The sequence below is a fragment of the Symphalangus syndactylus genome, chromosome 1, assembly GCF_028878055.3.
Source record: "Symphalangus syndactylus isolate Jambi chromosome 1, NHGRI_mSymSyn1-v2.1_pri, whole genome shotgun sequence".
Classification (NCBI taxonomy): Eukaryota; Metazoa; Chordata; class Mammalia; order Primates; family Hylobatidae; genus Symphalangus; species Symphalangus syndactylus.
This window is the reverse complement of record NC_072423.2, coordinates 6,898,611-6,916,448: the sequence shown is the minus strand read 5'-3', so window position 1 is coordinate 6,916,448 and position 17,838 is coordinate 6,898,611. Positions and strand designations below refer to the sequence as shown.

The 17,838-nt window shown below is 42.0% G+C and overlaps 1 protein-coding gene across 6 annotated transcripts in view; it reads left to right on the top strand.

Annotated features, from left to right (window-relative positions):
- ADNP2 (ADNP homeobox 2) overlaps positions 1-14,089 on the top strand; it is a 32,544-nt gene extending 18,455 nt beyond the window's left edge. For 5 of the 6 annotated variants that reach the window (XM_055295550.2, XM_055295543.2, XM_055295605.2 and 2 more), the window contains exons 3-4: positions 6,913-7,002; positions 9,388-14,089. In XM_055295550.2, coding sequence (XP_055151525.2) covers positions 6,913-7,002; positions 9,388-12,567 — 3,270 coding nt within the window. In that variant the 3' untranslated portion in view covers positions 12,568-14,089. Of the gene's footprint in view, positions 1-5,882; positions 6,071-6,912; positions 7,003-9,387 lie in introns of all 6 variants that reach the window. The other variant, XM_063640203.1, reaches the window with a different exon arrangement.
- Positions 14,090-17,838: the final 3,749 nt, after the last annotated feature.

The following is a 17,838-nucleotide window of genomic DNA, read 5'->3' as shown; positions in this document are numbered from 1 at the left end:
TTCCACATTAGAAATCTTACAATATGTTGTTACTTTTATTTTAAACTGTAAAAAAGAAAAAAAATTATATTGATCTACATGTCATTGATGAATACTCTTCGTCCCTTTGTGTAGATGTGTATTTCCATCTCGAGTCATTTCCTCTGCTTCCTGAAGGACTTCGTATTTTGTAGTGCTGATGTGCTTAATTAACTCACTATACAAAAAGTTGTCTTTTAGGAAGGAAGAGATTTTTGCTAGGTGTGGAATGCTAGTTTTTTTCCCTTTTTATATTTTAAAGATTTCACTCTATTGTCTTCTGGCTGGCATTTTTTTCCAACAATGTATTTTCTGTCATTTTTGTTCCTCTCTGTATTTTTAATACTTTGACTATGATGTGCCTTGGTTTGGTTTTCTTTGTGTTTCTTTTGCTTAGAGTCTGGTGAGCTTCTTGATTTTGTGGGTTTATAGTTTTCATCAGATTTGGAAAATTTTGTGGCATCATTTCTTCAACTAGTTTTTCTTCCCCTCACCCCTTTGTCCCTGATACTCAATTACACCTACAGTAGTTCCCCCGTATCCTCAGTTTTGCTTTCCACAGTGAACCATGGTTTGAAAATATTATATGGAAAATTCCAGAATTTTTTATTCATATGTTTTAAGTTCCATGGCATTCTGAGTAGTGTGATGAAATACCACACCACCAAGCTCTGCCTCTCACCTCACTTCATCTTGTCACGTGAGGCGCCACACAGGCATCGTGTCATCGCACATCACCACAAGAAGGGTGAGCACAGTACGTAAGATACTTTGAGAGACCACATTCACATAACTTTTATTACTGTATATTGTTACAATTGTTCTATTTTATTATTGTTGTTAATATCTTCGTGTACCAACTTCCTGTACCAAATCTAATTTATAAGTTGTATTTTATTGTAGGTATGTCTGTATAGGAAAAAACGTAGTATGTGTAGCGTTTGGCGCTGTACACAGTGTCAGCATCCACTGGGGTCTTGGAACATGTCCTGTGCAGATAAGGGGCGACTCCTGTATATTACGCTCCTTGATTCTGTCCCGTAGCTCATTGATGCCGTTGTTGGGGTTTTTTCAGTTGTTTTTTTTCTAACCATTCCTTCTTTCATTTTGTGTATTTCTCTTGCTTTATCTTCAGATTTACCACTCTTTTCTTCAGCAGCATCTAATCTGCTCTTAATCCCATGCAGTGTATTTTTCATGTTAGTGCATTTTTCATTCGTGGAAGTGCAATTTACCATCCATCTTTCACTTTCTTTCACTTCTCTCGTTGCATTCATGTTTTCTGTAATTTCTTGTTCTCCTGGTTTGGGGTCATATTTTTCTGCTGCTTTGTATGACTGGCAGTTTTTGTTTTTTGCTTTTTGACTGGCAGTTTTTGACTACACGCTGGACATTGTGTTTATGGGTGCTAGAGTTTGTTGTTTCCTTTAAATGTATTTGGGCTTTATTCTAGAACATGTTTAAGGCACTTGGAATTTTTAAGCATTGCTAGAGTGGGTCTGGACAGCCTGGGACTGTGGAGACAGACCTTGCTGTGAAGGCTTGACTCGTGTCACTGTATTAAGGGGTCATTCCCCTCTCCTGGTGGACTCTCTGGCATTTTGACAGTTGTTTTACCTTCTCCTTTCACTAGTTCCCACTAGTGAGCCAGTGGAAAAGTCCCACTGGTTTTCTCACACATGAGAGCCTCAGTGCTCAGAAAAAGTCTTCAGGAGACCCTGTGCAAATTTATCACAAGGTCAGTATGGTGGGATGCCGCTTTTTAATAGTAGCTTACTTCTTTTGTCTATTTTGAAATAGTGAATTCTTGCTTTCTATCAGGTGATAATGATTTCATAATTACTGTGGGGCTCTTGTTAATTCCAGCCTTCTTTATTCATTTCTGCTGCTCTAGCAGCATCTTTTAATTGGGCTTAGATTCTTGTGTATGCTGGTTTTTAAGATGTACTTAAAGTTCCTTTGTGTTTCCTAGTGTTTATGCTTATTTCTGTTTGTTTCAGATATGTTTGCTCTCTGTTGGAATCAGAATAAAGGCCCTGTGTGTTGTGTACTTCATCTTTTAAGATAGTTCTGAAAATAACCTAATTTTTAGTAGAAATCTTTGTAATAACTTGGCCAGGTGCAGTGGCTCATACCTGTACCCCCAGCACTTTGGGAGGCCGAGGTGGGTGGATCACGAGGTCAGGAGATCAAGACCAGCCTGGCCAACTTGGTGAAACCCCGTCTCTACTAAAAATACAAAAATTAGCCCGGCATGGCAGCATGTGCCTGTAGTCCCAGCTAGTTGGGAGGCTTAGGCAGGAGAATTCTTGAACACGGGAGGTGGAAGCTGCAGTGAGCCGAGATTGCACCACTGTACTCCAGCCTAGGCGACAGAGCTCAAATAAGCAAATAAATAAATAAAAATAGAGAAATATTTGTAATAACTTGTCTTTTTCTTGTTAGTTCTGAATTGACTTGGTAAGCCACATACTAGTGTAGAGTTTTGTAGTAACTATTTTTCTGTAGCTTTTTTTAGTCATTGTTATAAAAATAATACTGTAATCTATGAATGTTTAAAAATGTAGGCAACCATTTCTAATTAGAAAATGAAATTTAAAATTCCACATTTCTGTCATTCAGAAGTTGCCACCATTAACATTGTATTGTTAGCTGTTTCTGTGTGTTTATTGTTCTTACCATGAGATTGTATCGATTAGCTGTTTTATCACTTGCTTTTTTCACTTTTCTCTGTTCTGTCTTGTCATGTATTACGTATTCACCTTATTTAGTACGCAGTCCATACTCAGATTTCTTCAGTTTTACCCAGTTTTTTTTTTTTTTTTTTGAGATGGAGTCTCGCTCTGTCTCCCAGCCTGGAGTGCAGTGGTGAGATCTCTGCTCACTGCAAGCTCCGCCTCCCTGGTTCAAGCAATTCTCCTGCCTCAGCCTCCCACGTAGGTGGGATTACGAGCACCTGCCACCACACCCAACTAGTTTTTGTATTTTTAGTACAGACGGAGTTTCACCATGTGGGCAGGCTGTCAGATGATCCAGCCACCTCAGCCTCTCAAAGTGCTGGGATTACAAGCGTGAGCCACCACACCCGACCCCCAGAACATTTTTTACACTTGGTTTATGTAAGCCAGCATTTGTTGTGGACCCTGTTACATCTAGTGGTTGGGTTTGCAGTGCTTTCCCTGACTGTTGGCCAGACCAGCCTCTTGTCCTGCAGAGATGCCCCTCCTTCCGGATCTGTCTGGTACTTTCTTATAGTGTTGTTTCAGCTTAGTCCCCTGTCCCCTGAGCTTCTTTTAAATGAGAAGTTCTACTGAAGGGCCCAGTTGATTCAAGTTAAACATTTTGGGCTAGAATATATATGATGTTCTATGCTTCTTGTGTCACTTGAGGGATCCCAGTCATATTTTGTTGCTTCAGTACAATAGATGGCAGTCTGGTCTTTGTGTGCATTATATTCTTTCTCTGGACTGGAATGTCATGCATTTAACACCTGTTGATAATCCTGGTCCTAGATGGTAGTTTTACTGGGGGGCTTGCTGTGAATGAGGTCTTTCTGATTCTGTCACATGTAGATTGTTAGCAGACATTCTTCTGTAAACTTTTGTTTTACTCAGCAGTTGGGACTGTTTGGTTTCTCTGAAATATAGTGCCTCTGGGAAAGGCAGGACAGTTTTATCCTTTCCTTTGAGCTGTGACGTTTCAAAGTGAGTAGTTAACCTTTCCAAATGGTGATTTGTGAAATGCCTTTTTTTTCTGACTTTCTTGAGCACTTCTGTGGCTCTCTTGTGACTTCGTGTTTGGGTCTCTACAGCCATTTGTCTTTCTGATGCTCAAATGTTACAACATCCAGGTGCTCCTGGTGCTTTTGTCATGACCCCTCCCCTAAAGGGCCTGTGAGGATGGGCCCATTCTTTGAGCATTTGTCTCATTTGTCTTTGAGCATTTGTACTTGTACTTTTCTGTAGGTTCTGAAGTTGGCGTCGTGAGCTAATTCTGAAGGCAGTGTTACTTCACAGGACTGTCTATACCACGCGATTATGGACTTGATACGTCTTTATGCTCATTTCTTAATACAGTTTGCACTTTTAAATAAGTGAGCTATGCTGCACAGGTAAAGAAAGTGTTTTGTATGACTACACTTTCTACACGCTTTGGGAAGTAGCTGAGAGCAAAACAGGAGTAGATTTTTACTTCTTTCAACTCAGAGAAACAGAAGAAAAGTAATCTTGGGCCACATGGAGTTTAAAATTTTAGAGAGAAATGGAAAATGTTTTTCTTGTACACCTTCTCACTTAGTGTGTAATTTTCACTTTTTGGAACAGTTTTATTTAAAACCCTCTGCTGCCCTGCACTTAATCAGGCTTCTGCCCCAGGCCTTGTTGTTTCTCTGTCTCCTGTCCCCTCCCTGTCATGTTAGCCACCCCAGCCCCCCCGCCCATGTCAGATCAGGCAGACACAGTTGGAGCTCTCTGCTTTATACTCCTTTACCACTTCACAGTCATTACTCGTAGCACCTATCACCCATGAAAGACAGTAGTTTCGTGTGAAAAAAAATTTCACAAAATATCTGTGTTTCTCCATTTTGAAACTCTGTGAGGTTGGGATCCCATCTGTCTTATTCATGGTTGGGTTCCCAGAGTCCAAAAGGAGGTATTTGAGGGTTGAATTAGTGATGACTACAAAAGGATGAGGTAGATTAGTGGTCTGTGGAGCTTGTAATTATTTTGTCTTAGGCCATTTTACCTGCATGCAAGGTGGAGGCCTTCCTTCTACCTTTCCTCCCTTCCCTACCTGCTGCCAGCAGGCTTTGGAGTCAGCCAATTGAACCCCTGCTCTGAGGATGCTGCTGCTGTGGGAGGTCTCGGCTCGTGAATTTCTGGCCTCCTTTCTGGGACCTACGTGCTCCTCTTCTCTCCATGTTCACCTGCCCCTGAGAGTCTCCAGTACGCATTGTGTTTCTCACACTACTGCCTCTTTCAGCTGATTGTGAGGTTTTCCTGACACCTTGTCTACACTGTAGGTCTTTTGCATAATTTTCTCACTCTAGCAAGTGTAACTTTTTGAATCAATCAAAATGATTGATTCCATCCGAGAAAAAAACCCTCTATACGTTCTAGATCTTTAACTGCTTTGAAAAATATTTAAAGAGTAAGATAAAAATACACTTTTATTTCATTCCGTAAGACAAATGGATTGAACAATAATGGTAAGGTATAGTTTAAAAAGAGGGTGTTCAAGATGAAGATTCTTTTTTTTTTTTTTAATTATACTTTAAGTTCTAGGGTACATGTGCACAACATGCAGGTTTGTTACGTATGTATACATGTACCAATACTATGCAGCCATAAAAAAGGATGAGTTCATGTCTTTTGCAGGGACACGGATGAAGCTGGAAACCATCATTCTGAGCAAACTGTTGCAAGGACAGAAAACCAAACACCGCATGTTCTCACTCATAGATGGGAATTGAACAATGAGAACAGTTGGACACAGGGTGGGGAACATCACATACTGGGGCCTGTCATGGGGTGGGGGCAGGGGGAGGGATAGCATTAGGAGAAATACCTAATGTAAATGATGAGTTATAAATCATGCTACTATAAAGACACATGCACACGTATGTTTATTGTGGCACTGTTCATAATAGCAAAGACTTGGAACCAACCCAGATGAAGATTCTTTTACTTTGAAGTACTTTTTTGTTTCTTTATATGTACTCATGAAGCTAGATGGGTTTTAGAATCCCTGCATTTAGGCTTTGCATACATATAAAGGATGTAGATAGTTATTTGTTGGGAGGTCTCCTCTGTTTATTTCTTATGAATCTGTAATTTTGACTTGGATTATTTCAACCTTTTCCTCAGATTTCATACTTAAAGGGTACTCCGTCAAAACCTGCTGAGAGCTTTATAGTCTGTCCTCTGTATCCAGGGGTTCTGCATCTGTTGATTAAACCAACTGTGGGTTGAAAATATTTGGGAGAGAAAATGGATGGTTGCATCTGTACTGAACATGTACAGACTTGTTTTCTTGTCATTGTTCTCTAAACAAGGTAAGTAGGAAGATGTGCATAGGTTACATGCAAGTAACTACACAATTTAACGTAAGAGACTTGAGCAGTCTTGGATTTAGTGCCTCCAGGTGGTCCTGGAACCAGTTCCCTATGGATACCGAGGGATGACTATACTTTCATTTCTCTTTTCCCCTGTAGATTTCTTAGGTACCAAGTAATCTCATCAGGTTCATTCTTCCTTCCTTCCTTCCTTCCTTCCTTCCTTCCTTCCTTCCTTCCTTCCTCCCTCCCTCCCTCCCTCCCTCCCTTTTTTCTCTCTTTCTCTCTTTTTTCTCTTTCTCTCTGTCTCTCTTTCTTACTCTCTCCTCTCTCCCCTTTCCCCTCCCCCCTCCCCTTTCCCCTCCCCCCTCTCCCCTCCCCCTCTCCCTTTTCCCTTCCCCCCTCGCCTCTCCCCTCTCCCCTCTCCCCTCTTTCTGTCTCTCTCTCTCTTTCTCTCTGTCTCTCTCTTTCTCTCTTTCTTCTTTTCTTTTTCGATGGTGTCCTGCTGTGTCTCCCAGGCTTGAGTGCAGCTCATTGCAACCTCCACCTCCCGGGTTCAAGCAATTCTCCTGCCTCAGCCTCTTGAGTAGCTTGGAGTACAGGCATGTGCCATCACGCCCAGTGAATTTTTGTATTTTTTGGTAGAGATGGAATTTTGCCATGTTGGCCAGGCTGGTTTCGACCTCCTGGCCTCCAGTGATCCACCCTCCTCAGCCTCCCAAAGTGCTGGGATTACAAGCATGAACCACCGTGCCTGGCCTTATAATCTCATCAGGTTCTAATTAAATATTTCTTTATCTTCTGAATTTACATAATCTCTTTTTTTTCTCCCTTTTTAAAAGGACCTTAAAGGCTTTGATCCGGGAGAGAAATACTTTCATAACACATCATGGGGAGATGTTGCTCCCTGGGAACCTTCTGGAAAGAAAGTGGTATGTATTTTTTGTATTTGTTTTTCATGTTTCCTCAAAAGTGAGCAATGAATGTAAATGTGGTCTAAAGAACATCACATGTATTGAGGTTGCTGGTGAGTGAATGGGGAGGAGGAATAATGCAACCTTTCAGAGAAGTGGCAAGAAACCAAGTATAGTGTGTGGTCAGGCAGGGTTACTGATGCTCTGAAAGTTTTCTGTGTGCAGAGTTGATAGAGTGATGCAGTGAAACTGTTTGTCCTTGATTATAAGATATCATTGCTGTAAGAAGGACGTTTGATTTAATAATTGTTCTGAGTAAAACAAAATGCCACTATATTAAGTGCATACAGTGAATGTACATCCTGGTTTCAGAAACTGAAATAAAAATGTAGACCTCTGAATCAAGGAACATTTTAAGTAATTAGAAACCTCAAACTTTTAGGCAAATTCAGGCTAAAACATGAGCCATACTGCTGAATTCTCATTAAAGTGTCTTCTGGGACACCTTTTGTTAGCACCTTCCTCGGTATCAGACTCAGCTCGTCCCAGACTTGACTTGGCTGTCCCCTCTCACCAGCTTCTGTTGTCAAAGTCATGCTGGCCTTGGGAATTTGCGCTTTAACATATTTCAGTAATTAGTCATTGTCAGAATTTTTTTTTTTGGTCGGGGGACAGGGTCTCACTGTTGCCTGGGCTGGAGTCCAGTGGTGTAATCTTAGCTCACTGCAGCCTTGACCTCCTGGGTTCAAAGTGTCCTTCCACTTCAGCCTCCTGAGTAGCTGAGACTACAGGTGCATGCCACCATGCCCAGCTAATTATTTTTATTTTTATTTTTTGTAGAGGTTTGTTGAGACCCATTTTTCAGTCTCTGACCCAACACTCTTCTCTCTACTATGAGATGCAAGGTTCCTTGAAACCACTGTGATTTAGTTCTCCTCTACCTGAGCACAGCTTGTGGCTACTACAGGATGCCTCATTTAGCAGATCTTGACTTCATGAATATCAGGCCCCATTGATTTTTCTCATCCGAATTCTTAAAATATCTCGTAATGTAACTCCAGTTACTCAGGAGGCTGAGGCAGGAGAATCACTTGAACCGGGATGGCGTAGGTTGCAGTGAGCTGAGATCACGCCACTGCACTCCAGCCTCAGTGACAGAGTCTCACTCTGTCAAAAAAACAAAAAACTGAAGAATGGAAGAGTGTGTGTGTGTGTGTGAGTGATAATGAGTACACAGATTTAGGAAAGGATGAGAATTAACCCTTGATCACTGTGGTAGTGCCACAGCCAGCTCTGGGGCTTTAGATGAAGCTAGGTCTTAGCTTCCTTGTTTGTGGAACTGGGGAGCAGGTGTTTTGTGTTTCACCAGCTCTGGGTTCTCAAGACTCTGTCATGAGACCAAAGATTTCACTGTGCTCTCAAGTTACTGCAAACCAGCAAATCTTACTGGATGTTAGAACAGATTGCATCCTGTTGTATGAATATGTTTTTAGGTCCTGAACTTGTTAACTTCCCCAAAATGTGCTTTAAATAGAAATTCCATATGGTCAGTGTTGCGTTCTGTGGCCTTACCCTTATCTTAGGGTCATCCATAGTGTGAGTTTAGGCTTAGTCTCACTTTCTTTACTGTTTGTCAGATAGTTTATTGGGTACCTGCATGGGCCAAACACTGTTCATTTGGCTCCTACCTTCTCTAGAAATAGGGGAAGTAGAAAGATAGTAACGATGGGTTTAACAGTTTGAAAGCTAGGTTAGTTGTGGATAAATTCCAGAGGTTTTAGAATTTGGAGCAAAAACAACATTGGAATTAAGAGAAATGGGATGAGGGGGAGAAAATAACTTTCTTTTGTAGAAAATTAATGAAGCTTTTAAAATTGATGCTGTTATTAATAATTCAAAGTACAGGACTAAGTAATTATATTTGTGGTTTTAGTGGATGACTTAGAACAGGGGTCAGCAAACTATGAGTTGTGAGCCAAATCCTATATTTGTATGAATTAGCCCGTGAGCCATGAGCTAGGAATAGTTGTTAGGCTTTTAAATGTTTAAGAAAAAAATGACAATACTATTTTGTGACATGTGAAAAGTATATGAAATTCAAATTGGTGTTTGTAAATAAAGTTTTATTGGAACATAAATTACAAATTATTTTGGGGACTTTTGTACAACAATGGCAGTGCTGAGTAGTTGCCACAGAGACTGTACTGTATGGCCCACAATCCTAACATAATCACTCTCTGGCCCTTCACAGAAAAAGTTTGCCAACCCCTGGGTTAGAAAACACTAAGTCAGGTTAAATGCCTAGCACATTAGAAGAAAAGGGATCAAGTCCTCAGGGACTGTGGAAGGTTAGCATCTGACAGTTTATTCAATTATGCTTAAGGCTTTCTTTTCTTTTAACAGAGATATCGAACAAAGCCATACTGTTGTGGCCTCTGTAAATACTCTACAAAGGTGCTTACTTCATTCAAGAATCATTTACATCGTTACCATGAAGATGAAATTGACCAAGAGCTGGTGATCCCTTGCCCAAACTGTGTATTTGCATCTCAGCCCAAAGTTGTGGGAAGGCACTTCAGAATGTTCCATGCGCCTATCCGGAAAGTCCAGAACTACACAGTGAATATTTTAGGTGAAACTAAATCATCTAGGAGTGATGTGATAAGTTTCACATGTCTAAAATGTAACTTTTCAAACACTTTGTACTACAGCATGAAGAAGCATGTGCTGGTAGCCCATTTTCACTACTTAATTAACTCCTACTTTGGCCTGCGAACTGAGGAAATGGGTGAGCAACCGAAAACTAACGATACTGTTTCTATAGAGAAGACCCCACCACCTGACAAATATTACTGTAAAAAGTGCAATGCCAATGCCAGCAGCCAGGATGCATTAATGTATCACATTTTGACATCAGACATACACAGAGATTTGGAGAATAAGCTTAGATCTGTGATTTCAGAACATATTAAGAGGACTGGACTCTTGAAGCAAACACACATTGCTCCAAAACCAGTGGCACATTTGGCTGCACCAGCAAATGGCAGTGCTCCAAGCGCTCCAGTGCCGCCTCCTTGCTTCCATCTTGCCTTGCCACAGAACAGTCCAAGCCCAGCCGCAGGACAGCCAGTGACTGTGGCCCAGGGTGCCCCTGGAAGCCTCACTCATTCCCCCCCTGCTGCTGGCCAATCCCACATGACTCTGGTCTCCAGCCCTCTGCCCGTGGGCCAGAACAGCCTCACCCTGCAGCCCCCAGCACCTCAGCCCGTCTTTCTTTCTCACGGGGTTCCACTTCATCAGTCTGTGAATCCTCCTGTGTTGCCCTTGAGTCAGCCAGTCGGACCTGTCAATAAGTCTGTTGGAACTAGTGTCCTCCCCATAAATCAGACTGTCCGCCCTGGGGTTTTACCCCTCACCCAGCCTGTGGGACCCATAAACAGACCTGTTGGGTCTGGTGTTCTTCCTGTGAGCCCCTCTGTCACCCCCGGGGTCCTGCAGGCTGTCTCGCCAGGGGTGCTTTCTGTGAGTCGGGCGGTCCCGTCTGGAGTCCTTCCTGCAGGCCAGATGACTCCTGCAGGGGTTATCCCCGGGCAAACAGCAACTTCTGGGGTTCTTCCTACTGGCCAGATGGTCCAGTCAGGAGTTCTCCCTGTGGGCCAGACAGCTCCGTCCCGGGTTCTTCCCCCTGGCCAGACAGCCCCATTGAGGGTTCTCTCTGCAGGCCAGGTGGTCCCATCTGGGCTGCTTTCTCCCAACCAGACAGTCTCCTCCTCAGCTGTTGTGCCTGTAAACCAGGGTGTGAACTCTGGGGTTCTGCAGCTTAGTCAGCCTGTTGTGTCGGGAGTTCTTCCTGTGGGCCAGCCAGTGAGGCCTGGGGTCTTGCAACTCAACCAGACTGTGGGCACCAGCATTCTGCCTGTGAATCAGCCAGTGAGACCTGGCGCTTCGCAGAACACCACCTTCCTAACATCAGGCTCTATTCTCAGACAGCTCATCCCTACAGGGAAACAAGTGAATGGGATTCCGACCTACACGCTGGCCCCCGTGTCTGTCACTCTGCCGGTTCCCCCTGGAGGCCTTGCGACTGTCGCTCCGCCCCAGATGCCCATCCAGCTCCTGCCGTCAGGTGCAGCTGCACCAATGGCCGGTTCCATGCCCGGCATGCCCTCTCCTCCAGTGCTGGTGAATGCTGCTCAGAGCGTGTTTGTTCACGCCTCCTCCTCTGCAGCAGACACAAACCAGGTGCTCAAACAGGCCAAGCAGTGGAAGACCTGCCCCGTCTGCAACGAGCTCTTTCCGTCCAACGTCTACCAGGTCCACATGGAGGTAGCGCATAAGCACAGCGAGTCCAAGTCTGGCGAGAAACTTGAGCCTGAAAAACTGGCAGCGTGTGCACCATTTCTAAAGTGGATGAGAGAGAAAACGGTGCGATGTCTGTCTTGTAAGTGCTTGGTCTCTGAGGAGGAGCTTATACACCACTTGCTGATGCATGGCTTGGGGTGCTTGTTCTGTCCATGCACCTTCCATGATATCAAAGGTCTTTCAGAGCACAGCAGGAATAGGCACCTGGGGAAGAAGAAGTTGCGTATGGATTATAGCAACAGAGGTTTTCAATTAGATGTCGATGCCAATGGCAACCTGCTCTTTCCCCACCTTGATTTCATTACCATATTGCCAAAGGAGAAGCTTGGGGAGCGGGAAGTCTACTTGGCAATCCTGGCTGGGATACACTCCAAGTCACTGGTGCCTGTGTATGTGAAGGTGAGGCCTCAGGCTGAGGGCACCCCTGGGAGCACCGGCAAGCGAGTGTCCACCTGCCCCTTTTGCTTTGGCCCCTTTGTGACAACTGAGGCCTACGAGCTGCATTTGAAGGAGAGGCACCACATCATGCCCACAGTCCACACGGTCCTGAAGTCTCCCGCCTTCAAGTGCATCCACTGCTGTGGGGTCTACACTGGAAATATGACCCTGGCTGCCATCGCCGTCCATTTGGTGCGCTGCAGAAGTGCTCCTAAGGACAGCAGCTCAGACCTACAAGTCCAGCCGGATTTTATTCAGAACAGTGAACTGCTTTTAGTCAACGGTGAAGTGATACATGATTCCAGTTTTTCTGTTAAGAGAAAGCTGCCTGATGGCCACTTAGGGGCCGAAGACCAGCGGCATGGGGAGGAGCAGCCTCCCATCCTAAATGCCGATGCAGCCCCAGGTCCAGAAAAGGTGACAAGTGTTGTGCCTTTTAAAAGACAAAGGAATGAAAGCAGAACAGAGGGACCTATTGTCAAGGACGAGGCTCTTCAGATTTTAGCATTAGATCCTAAAAAATATGAAGGCCGTTCTTATGAAGAAAAGAAGCAATTTCTTAAAGATTATTTCCATAAGAAACCATATCCTAGTAAAAAGGAAATAGAACTGTTGTCCTCACTCTTTTGGGTGTGGAAAATTGATGTGGCTTCATTTTTTGGAAAAAGAAGGTATATTTGCATGAAAGCAATAAAAAATCACAAGCCTTCTGTACTTTTAGGCTTTGATATGTCTGAACTTAAAAATGTGAAACATAGATTGAACTTTGAATATGAACCATAAAACTTGCAAAAAAAAAAAGTAACTCTAAAGTAGTAGATAGATTTTTTTCAGTTGAAATTTCACAGTGTTTTCCTCACTGTGTTGGTGAATCAACCTCAGTGGTCACTGTGCTGCTCTGCAGAGTTACTTCAGGTGCTGGAGAGACCCCTGTTACCAGGAAGCCAGTAGTTATTTCACATCTATTGTTTCCTGCAGTTTGATTTGTAACAGTCGTTTTCAGGTTTTTTTCTCTGTCATGTAAATGAAATCTTTTGATATTTCATGCACGCCTTGTTTTCCCAGTAGTGTCAGTATTGTATGATAAGAAACTGAAATCTATAAATAATTTGCTTTTTCATTAAGGACATTTCAGCCTTTTTCAGAATACTTGATTTAACTGCGAGTGGAAGCATCGATCTCCTTCAGCTTTCCCTGTAGCAGCAGATGGTACAGTGAGTGTTCAGAGATGTGGGTACAAATCCCTGTGATGTGTGTATAGGCTCCTTGAGGATGCACTGCGTTAACTTACTCTGATTTCTTTGTAAGATCTTTGCTTATAGATTATAATTTTGATCTGTATTTTTTTAGGTTTATCCTAATAGCTGTTGTTTTTTTTTTTTTTAAACCATAACTCATAGAAAATCAAATGTTTTTATTTGTTAAAAGTAGACTGAATCTGACATCTGGTATGCTGGTATGTAGCTCATAAATCGAGTTATTTTACAAATAAATTTATTCTGTAGATGGAGAAACATTTTTCAGTGTAGATTTTCCCTTTCTTTTGATACGCTAAGTAAAACAATAAATTTTTAGTGCCTTTAGAATAAACATTGAAAAAATACACCCCAAAACTCTTCTCCTAACTTAACTACTCATAACTAGTGAAAGGGAAAGACTATGACACTCAGGAATAAGATGATTGCCCCTGAGTGTGGAAACGAACTTACATTTCAGCAAAGGCTTTCAGGGGACATGGTGAAGTTTACAGACTGAGATCTAAGTCTCCATGGTTGGTACAGTAAGTCTTTGACCACATTTTCTGAAGGTCATGTTTAGTGGGGAAACGGGCTTTTCTCTAGCTGGTTTAGGCTAGAAGCTGTGTCCGGGTGGATGGGATGGCATATTGTTAAAGAATCTCCATTGTTGTCACTGTCCTGTGGATGTTAAACCTCGTTTTTTTTCCCACACGATATTAAAACTTAAAGCACCAGAACCAGTCATGGAGACCAGCCAGTTTAGATGGTAAGTCATATTTCTGGTGGTACACAGCAGAGGAACCCCTTCACTCTATCTTTAGGTAGAAATATTTGGAGGATGTGACAGCCTCTGAGAAACATAATGTTACTATGTGGATTTTAAAAAATATAATACTTGCATGTAATTGCTATAATGTGCATATTTGAGGCAGTTGTGAAACTGGTTTGTGATTGTTGGTGTACTCTTGTAAATTCAAAGAGAGCTTGTTGAACTTTATTTTTTTTTTTTTTTACCTATTGTTTTCAGAGTGTCTATTTTGAATTAAAATTTGTTACACCGCTGCAAATAGAATTGTTTAATTCTTTTAAAAGTTAAAACATTATTGTGAATTGTAGGAATAACATCCATATGGGAATAGATACCACATTTATTTTCTAAAAAACCTTACCTGTCATTTGTGTGAAAATAAGAACATAACCCAAAAGGCCTAATTACTGGGGTCACAAAATAGGTGTGACTACAGATTCCTGATGATTCTATACTGGTATCCCCCAGAGTGCCAAAGAAGGTATGTAATTGGGGTGTCGGTGCTGTGAAGTTTCCTTCACTGTGGCTGTGTTCAGGGTCAATGTGGAGGAGGTGCTGATGAGGAGGCAGCTGCCGTCTGGCGTGGTTTAATCCTCACCTGTCTTCTGTTGTGTACGTTACGGTTTCCCAGCCTCAGCACTGCTGACATTTTGGGTCAGGTAATTCTTTGTGGTGGGTGGCTATTCTGTCACTGTAGGATGTTGAGCAGTGTCATTAGACACTAGTGGCATGCATGTCCCTACTCTCTCCCCATTGTGGCCACCAAAAATGTCATTGCCAGGTGGTCCCTGGGGGGCAGAATCTCCTCGTCAGAACCCTGGTAAAAGAGCTGGTTTCTTGGTGCAGTTTAGCTGTGGTAGAACTGTTCATGCTGAGTCTTTAATGTTATGCTAGTTGCTGGTTACTAGTTTTTTAGGATTAGAGATTAAAATTTGATAGAAGCTGAGCTTCAAAAAGCACATGTGGGAGTTCTTGCAAATGTGAGAAATACATTTATTATTTGAAAATGAAAAAATGAGTAGCAAATTAATAGTTGTGAACAAAGTTTAAACTTATTAAATTTAGAAGGAAGGAGTTTTTTAAATAAAAAAAATTGTGTATTTTAAAATATTTAATCTACCTGTGTAGCAGCAGCTTTAAAAATACTACACACTTGAAATCTATTCAGGTAAAACACATTTAAATATACCATACTGTTTTAGCTTTTCTGAATTTTGTTGCTCTTCTTTTTTTTTGAGATGGAGTCTCGCTCTTTTTCCCAGGCTGGAGTGCAGTGGCATGATCTTGGTTCACTGCAACCTCTGCCTCCTGGGTTCAAGCGATTCTTCCACCTCAGCCTCCCTAGTAGCTGGGATTATAGGCGCATGCCACCACGCCTGGCTAATTTTTGTAGATGGGGTTTCACCATGTTGGCCAGGCGGGTCTTTAACTCCTGACTTCAGGTGATATGCCCGCCTAGGCCTCCCAAAGTGTTGGGATTACAGGCATGAGCCACCATGCCTGGCCTAAAATTTTTTATTGTAGACAGAATCTTGCACTGGTGCCCATGCTGGAATACAGTGGTGTGATCATAGCTCACTGCAGTCTGGAACTCCTGGGCTCAAGCTGTCGTCCTGCCTCAGCCTTCCAAGTAGCTGAGGTGCCTACCCATCATGCCCAGATTATTTTAAACAGTTTTTGTAGTGATGGAGTTTTGCTGTGTCGCCCAGGCTGGGCTCGAACTCTTGGCCTCAAGCCGTGCTGCCACCTCTCAGCCTCCCAAAGTGCTGGGATTACAGGCATGAGCCACCAGGCTGGGCCTCTGTTACCCTTTTTTAGCAGCTATTTTAGTCTGATGACTGTTGTGTGCAGTTTATTAGATTCACTAAACAAAGCAGCAGTTAATTAAGCACTAATTAAGAAAACTTAGCCCCAGAACTGTCCTAATTTTCAAGGTCTTTTTAGAAAATAGCACACATGTACTAACTGCTTGATATTGCTAGGAAAGGGGCTGCATACTTGATGATAGTCATCCTTGCTGCCTCCTGTGCCTGTGGCATGGCCATCAGCATGCGTTCTCACATTTAGTCCTACAGAGTGGGTGGTAGTCTCCCCTCTCACACCTGAGGAAATTGAGGCATGGAGGTAAATGACTTGCCTGAGGTGGAGGCCTGTGAGGGTGGACAGTGCTAGAGTGATAGCTAAGTGGCTTCTAACATGTATTATCCCATTTAAATCTCACAATAACCTTATAGGTATTAAGTTGTCTGTGTTTTACAGAGGAAGAAACAAGCTCAGAGGCAGAGTTGGCTACCTGTCCCAGTTTGCTAAGAACTTGAGTGATTTCTCTAGACTTCAGTGCTAAAAAGGAACCTCTTAGGCAGAGGGACAAGCTCGTCACTCCACTCAAATTTCAGTTTGCCCAGGAAGACATGTTGCTTATCAGTGGTACAATATTATCGTTAGACCTGTACATTGCCCTTTGGGTATCAGGGTAAATAGGGCATCCTGATCCTAGACGTCCTTTTTCTGGTGGTGCTGTCAACAATAACAACACAGAGATGGTTACCAGAGCAGTTCCTGTGTGCCAGGTGCCATTCTAAACATTTTGCATGTTAAATTTGATAGTGACAATGTATTAGTGATGAAGAATGATAGTCCTGAGTTAGTGAAAACGATAAAAAACACATGCAGTTTTGCTGTTTAGATTCTCTCTGCTGAATTTTCATGAACTAAGGAACAAAATTGCTGTCTATGAAGTACTGCTGGAAATTTCTCTTACGGTTATTAAGTGTCCAGTTTCTTCAAGCTAATTTCTTTTCATAGGTGGTGAAAGTAAATGTGAAATGTTTCTGATGATAAGGGCTTACTTTGTAGCATACCTGCTAACTTAGGGTTCTGCAAGTTCGGCTTTCTGTTGTGCAGATGCTACATCACAGCTTTAGAATTCTGATTTTTGATCATTTGTCCTAAGTACTAAGTCTTTAATATTAACTGCAAGTTTAAATATCATTTTAGCAATATAGAGGTTATGTAGGGAAGCTGTTTTCATATTTCGTGAATGTGCCTAAGAATACATTACTTAGAACAGTACCCAGCACTTCACTTTCTTCAGATCCTAAACTCAGGAGTTTCTTAATTTATGATCCATGAACTCCCTTGGGTAAAAAGTGTAAATATGTGACCTAGAAGGTTGGAAAAATGTTAAAGTCTAGAATATTATCAGATTTTTCATAATAGAAAGTTAAAATGCGAATGTACTTACACTTCCAACCTCAAAGACCTATGCTTATATGGGGACTGCTGTCCAGGAGACCACCTTATGAAGTAGATTAAACGCCAGAGCCTGTGGTGTCTGAAAGGGATCTTTAGGCCCTTCATGGTGTCCAGTTCAAAACGAATACTGATACCAGTCGCTCACGCAAATGATTCAGCTGTGCATTTTGAGAGGAGAAATGCGTGGAAGGTGCTAAACAGTAGCTAGCGTTGCTCTTCACGGCCTTTTAAAGAGGGCGCTCCGGACCCACTTAGCTTCGTTTTGCTCATGATTTCTTCTCATGATTTCTTTTTTTTGCATGCTAGTCTCTGAACTAAACATTATTTCTTTTAAAAAAGAAATACATAAAGTCCTTTTCAGAAAGGAACTTTCCGATAAGAATTTAAGATATTTAAAGTGTAAACTAAACTTTGGCAGCCACATAGACATGTTTGCTGTATGCAAACTAAGCTTGTGAGGTCATACTTTCAAATACAAATTCAGAATTAATTGCAATGAATCAATGTATTTTTTTTTCCAGAAATTATGTAGTTTCCTACAGTTTTGAACCCATGATATGGAAAGTTTAATGTTAAATAATTTGTCATTCACCTAAAGTGCACTAGAAAAATAGAACATTAGCAATGAATCATAAGGCTTTAGTGATTCAGTGGTTTTTCTGACAGTAATCTTTCTGTGTTAGATGTATGTATATCTTGAAAGAGTCATAAAATTCATAAAAACATCCTGTGAGAGTCACAGATACATTCACT